General features: G+C 47.1%; 1 protein-coding gene across 1 annotated transcript in view; it reads left to right on the top strand.

The window, feature by feature from the left end:
• The window catches only part of SARC_04808 (hypothetical protein), a gene marked incomplete at both ends in the record, with an annotated part of 5160 nt that extends 2266 nt beyond the window's left edge, over positions 1-2894 (top strand). The window contains 4 exons of the mRNA XM_014301341.1: positions 764-869; positions 1522-1643; positions 1872-1965; positions 2679-2894. Of these exons, the coding sequence (XP_014156816.1) occupies positions 764-869; positions 1522-1643; positions 1872-1965; positions 2679-2894 (538 nt within the window). The remainder of the gene's footprint in view (positions 1-763; positions 870-1521; positions 1644-1871; positions 1966-2678) is intronic.
• Positions 2895-6377: the final 3483 nt, after the last annotated feature.

A 6377-nucleotide genomic window follows, 5' to 3' on the forward strand; every position in this document is an offset into this window, starting at 1 on the left:
GTCCGGTACGTACTCCGTACCGAACTAAGTAACGGAACGGAAACGAAACTAATACTACTTTACGTTAGTAGTAAGGTAAGGTTACGGTTACGTACTAATAAGTTCCTTTCCTACACCTACCCTCCTCTCTCTCTCTCTCTCTCTCTCTCTATCCGGTGATTATGGCCGTAAACCCTGCTACAATGTCATCTGGTCTTAATAGTGTGTATTAGCCCTTCATAACAGATGATTCATAGTAGACGGTACTCATATCTATGCCATACACTCACTCTTTCATGATACACACAGATGTTCCATAGTAAAGTCCACTCAAATGCGTATTCCAATTGTTTTATAGTAAAGAGTATACGCATATGTATGACACTCACCCATTCGTTCATACTCATCTGTATGACACACCCATTCGTTCATACTCACCTGTATGACACACCCATTCGTTCATACTCATTTGTATTACACACACCCATTCGTTCATACTCACCTGTATGTGACACACCCATTCGTTCATACTCATCTGTATGTCACACACCCATTCGTTCATACTCATATGTATGTCACACACCCATTTGTTCATACTCATCTGTATGACACACCCACTCGTTCATATTCATCTGTATGGCACACCCATTCGTTCATACTCATCTGTATGACACACCCATTCGTTCATACTCATCTGTATGGCACACCCATTCGTTCATACTCATCTGTATGACACACCCATTCGTTCATACTCATCTGTATGTCCCTCACTCACTCGCTGTAGTTGGTCGCGGATGAAGGCGTGCTGCGCCCCCAAAGACGACGACCAGGATGAGTTTTACGAAGAGATATTCGACCGCATGCACCAGTTTCTACTACAGAGCATGAGGGTACGTGTAGTGTAACATGTGAGCTGGGGTTAGTGTGAGGGTAATAGTAGTGTGACATGTGAGTTAGGTTTGAGTGGGGTGTAGTACTCACCCATGACCACGCAGGAAGGTTAGTAGTAGTGGATGGTATGTAGAAGCAATTTATGCTTTGTCATTGAAGGCGAGGAGAGTGGAGGCACTGAGTTAGGGACGGTTGTCTTTATGTACAAGCGCTGTTGTAGTGTGATGCTGACGTTGTATGATGTAGTTGCCCCTATGACGGGTGTCTGATATATACTGCAGCGTATATGGAGCACTCGTGCGCATAGATATACATACCCACACATTGCGCTTATGTATAGACGCGGAACCGTTTGACACATGTGAGTACACGCACCAAATACAGTACCCGCATGCGAATGCCTACGAGATGGATATTGTAAATACGTATATTGTGAATACGTATCTTTTAAATACGTGCATTATGAATACGCATTTTGGTAATACGTACATTGCAAGTACGTATCTTTTAAATACGTATATTGTAAATACGTATAGGGTAAACACGTAGAACAAACCCCACAGCTGTCCGAGCATGCACAGGTACTCATCACAGGCCTCCCAGTTAGGCGCACAGATGTACTGGTTCACCTTACTCTGCATTTTGAATTAGGATGAATTCGATCTGATTGTGGAAGAAACGGGGGGGAAAGCCAAATTAAACAACCTCGAGGTGTTGATAGACGATGCGAAGGCCAGAGATCAAGACGCCACCACCCCGAAAGCGAAGAGGAGGTACTGTGCTGCCATATGTGTGTGTGCGTGTGCGTGTGCGTGTGCGTGTGCGTGTGCTTGTCATTGTGCATGTGTTTGTACTTGATTCAGACAATTGTACATAATCATACAGTTCGTTTGCGCACATAAGAGGACTTTCTTTGTGAGTGAGTGTGATCTGCCTATGTTGAGTCCGTTGCATACCACCATTCACCTCCTAACACCCTTGACTACACACTATCGCTATAGGCGGCAAGTGCCTGACGCAGAAACGATCATCCGGTCACATATGATCCCAGTTAAACTGAGCCAGATAGAAACACTGAAGAGTGAGCTGGCTGAGGTGTGGATGTCGTGTGTTCGTACTGAGTACGTTTAGTGTAGGCGGGGCAATTGCAGTTGGGCGGTGTAGCGGTTTTATCGACTCGGATTCTCTCGAGTGCACTGGTCGGTGTGTTTTGAATTGTAAGGTGTGCTTGTTTGTTTGAAGGTGCTTTTAACTTGTAGTGAGTCTCATGTACTGTCCGTGTGTATGTTTTGAATTGTAAGGTGTGCTTGTGTGTTTGAAGGCGCTTTTAACTTGTAGTCAGTCTCATGTACTGTCCGTGTATATGTTTTGAATTGTAAGGTGTGCTTGTTTGTTTGAAGGTGCTTTTCACTTGTAGTCAGTCTTATGTACTGTCTGTGTGTGTGTTTTGAATTGTAAGGTGTGCTTGTTTGTTTGAAGGTGCTTTAACCTTGTAGTTAGTCTCATGTACTGTCCGTGTGTAAGTTTTGGATTGTAAGGTGTGCTTGTTTGTTTAAAGGTGCTTTCAACTTGTAGTCAGTCTCATGTACTGTCTGTGTGTGTGTGTTTTAAATTGTATAGTGTGTTTGTTTATTTGAAGTTCCTTCTAACTTTAAGCAGTGTCCGAGTGTGTGTGTAGTATCTGCGTCATTCTGTGTATCACTGCCTTACTCTCCGCTCGAAATGGCGTCATGCATGTACCAATACTTACTATGACATGACATTCTTCGTTTCTTGTACCCACCCCTACTATGACATACCCTGTGCAGCTCCGCGAAGCCACAGCCAAGCAAGAGAAGGCGATTGAGCTGGAGAAACAAACGGTTCAGGCCCTATTCCGAGATGTCGAGACCAAGTCCGAATCGCTCACCAGGGTATGCCGACCCACCCCCACGCCCAAAAGGGAGCGCATGTATACGTGGGTGTGGACAGGCCTACAAAAGGGCCTAAATGCGCACATTGAGCCGCACATGCTGTTCCAATGAGACGCACTGCAATGCCTCGCAGAGACGTCGACTCGTGTGTAACGGCGTGTGGCCTATACTTGCTCGAGTTGGCATGGCAACGTGCGACTGAGTGGTCGTGTTGTCTTGTTGCCGATACTTCCTGTGTCCATATCCACGAGTGTGTGTGTGTGGCTGTGTGCTTTGCGGATGTGGTGGTGTGTCAATAGGTGTGTATGGGTGGCGTGTGTGGCGTATGCGCAGTGAGTCTTCTCTCAGTGCCGTTTGAATGTGTTGTGGTGATTTCATGATTGCATTATAGGCCACTATTTGCCTCTACTTCATCTCGGCCGTGGCATGTCTTTCTCACCGCAGGTCATATAGCCGAATAGTGCGTGCTTGTATGTGTGTATGTCTGTGCGTTTATGTGTGTGCGTGTGTGTGGTGCGTATGCGTGTTTGTCTGTATGTGTTGTGTGTGTGTATGTGGTTTTTGTGCGTGCGTGTGTGTTGTGTGTGTGTGAGTCTGTATGTGGTGTTTCGTGCGTGTGTGTGTGTTGTGTGTATATTTGTGTAGTGTGCGTGTATGCCTGTATGTGTGTATGCCTTTATGTATGTGTAGGTGTGGGTGTGCATGTACATCGCTTCGTGCAATTTGATACGAGAGTGCGTGCGTGTACCAGTATACCGTTATTCGTCATCGTTGTCGTGCTGCTGTGAGTTGGGTGTGTGTGCCTACACGTCCTTGTGTGTGCTGTTGCTCGCGCGGAGTGCTTATGATGCAAACCATGTCTGCTGGCTCGTGAGTGTCGATTGATAAAAGCCTGGCACTAGTGCCGTATGTGCCATTCGGTTGGTTGGTCAAATACCATCTCGTGTAGAATTGGCAGGTATTTCGTTGCGTACTTAGTTAGTATATATAATATATATATATATATATATATATATATACATGTACGCCTAGCACTCTGCTATGAACTGTAAGCACACTGACTGCTGTGCCGCGTGATACTTTCATTTCATTCGCAGGCGGTCGAGTCGTGCGAAGGCATCGAGCAAGACGCAATACAAGACACCATCAGGCAACTGCGCACGTTATAGTACTACGATGGTAGCGTTAAAATTACCGCGACAATAGGCCCTGTTCGGTACCACAATGGTACGGTTTGCATATGAACAGATAGATGCTCTCAACCCGCTGGCTGAGGGGTCTAGGGTGTACTATTGCTTAGGGGTGGTGATGATGGTGAACAGTTGGCAGTCAACCGGGTGTCCATGCTGTCTGCGTTGTGATACTGGGCAGAGTGCATAATGAGTCATGACATTAATTCAATCACTAATCCGCGAGGGACATTCCGAAGGCTTCCTGCTACAACGCATGGCAGGCAAGGGTCGCCTGTCGCAACTCTACACTGTCTATAAATCGCCTAATTGACGGTCACTGGCTTTAGCTTTAGAGCCCTGTCTACCCGAAGTAGGCCACTTGAGGCGTCAGTCCTCTGGCGCTACCGCGGGGGCCACAACAACAGGCTCAACGGGGCAAGAATAGGCCAAGACACTGCATACCTTCGGATAGGCACTATATACAGCTGCCCTTAGAGTGTCACCGTATGACCCTATGCGATGCCGCTGATTCAGGCAATGGTCCCCCCTCCCAAAAAAAAATATGTTGCAGATGGGACTTTTAGTCCGTGGTTGTGTTCTTCGAGCTTCCTCTCAACCACACCGCCTAGTACAAGCACTTGCATTGCCAGAGGCCAATACTGTTGGGGCTGTAGAATATCAGCTCATGCTTCTGGAAATCGAATCGAGGTCTGAAGGTCAGGTCATCTGTACGCCGGTGCGGCGTACGGGTAACCATAGCACCCGTTGGACTTACCTACCTACCTCCCTATGATATGTTTTCCGAGGGGTATGGAACACGAACCAACAACCATGAGGAGACTGACCACGAAATGATTATGCAGACTCGGCATATGAGGCAAACAACAGAGCAGCCAAGCGAGCACAAACATGGGTAGGTAGGTAGAAAACATTCGGGTTACTTAGAGGGAGCAATAGGTAGATAAAACACACTGGGACGACTTGGAGGGAAGCATGGGCTCTTCTTCTCGGCGATTGGGGTGAGTGTTATTTTTCTTGCTCCGTCTCCTGTGGGTCTGGTGTCTCAATCCCCTGGGCCAGGGTCGACTCATTCAATCGACTCGTCCAGTTGGTAGACTCGGCTGGTGTTCGTGGAGGTAGGCATAGATAGGTAGACGACACCTGAGTTGCTTAGAGATAGGCATGGACGGGTAGACACAGCTGGCGTTCGTGGAGGTAGGCATAGGTAGGTAGACGATACCTGAGTTGCTTAGAGGGAGGCATAGGCAGATAGACTCAGCTGGTGTTCGTGGAGGCAGACGATGGCTCAGGAGGGCACATGCACCTGCCGACATGATATGTAGACGCTGTTGTGGTTGATGCATCAGAGATTAGATCATAAGGTGCTGTGAGGTTTTGAGGTGAACGATCGAGAATTGGAAACAAGCGTACCGATGGCCGTTCATGTATGTCTACGCAATGGTGTTTGTGTTCTGCTTGCACGCGTATACATCTATAGAGAGCGGTAAGTCTACGCCTAGTGTGTTGTTTAAAGGTGTTTCATGCGTTTCTCGTCATACTATGTCAGCTGAGGACTCGCTCGAGTGAACAACTCTTATGCACATCACACCTGCACACACTAGTAGCAGCCTTCGGCGGCCAATTCGAATCAAAGTCCGAGGCATGTTAGGCTTAGTCTGAGCTTGGAGAAGCCCACTCCGCAGACACCACGAACGATACTAGCGAACTGTGTCATCACTTGACCTGCGCACAGACCAATGAAAAATCTTAGCTATAAATAGAATCGCACATTTACGGGTAGACGCGACAATCGGCATTCATAATGCCCGACCAGCCCAGCCAGGTCAACCAACTACTAGTGTAAGTGATCCATCGAGAGAAGACAAACAACACCCTTCATCTGCACTCCAAAGCACACCTTGCAGATGGACTTAGCAACTCTGCATGCCGCATAACGTATTGGCGCGGTGAGAGATTACACCCAGGGGGGGGTGCTTAATAATAACTCAACTGGTAGGCTGCCAAGGATGTTTTCCTATGTGCTCAGCTCCTCCCCCTCCCCCCCCCTGCCCCATCTCAGTGGTTCCACTCAACTCAGTCTGACGTGTAGGTAGAACAGTGGGCTTGGTAGGTAAAGCGCACTGATACTGTGGTGTTGCGTGGCCAAAGGGTTTTTGAAGAACATACATTGGAGATCTCAAGGGCTGGTTTTGTCCGGGACGTTATATGAGGTCAGCGTACCTTGATGGAAGATGACGGCGTATTCAGATCGTATACGTCTCTGCACTCAGATCGTACCTGCGTCTCGTTGTTTGGAGACACCCAATAAAGAATTCATAATATATACACATATATATATATCTATATAGTGAAGGACATTTTGAAATATAAGAAAATGTGACATCCAAATAAAGAATTTATA

The sequence above is a fragment of the Sphaeroforma arctica genome, assembly GCF_001186125.1.
Source record: "Sphaeroforma arctica JP610 unplaced genomic scaffold supercont1.284, whole genome shotgun sequence".
In the NCBI taxonomy this organism is placed as follows: domain Eukaryota; class Ichthyosporea; order Ichthyophonida; genus Sphaeroforma; species Sphaeroforma arctica.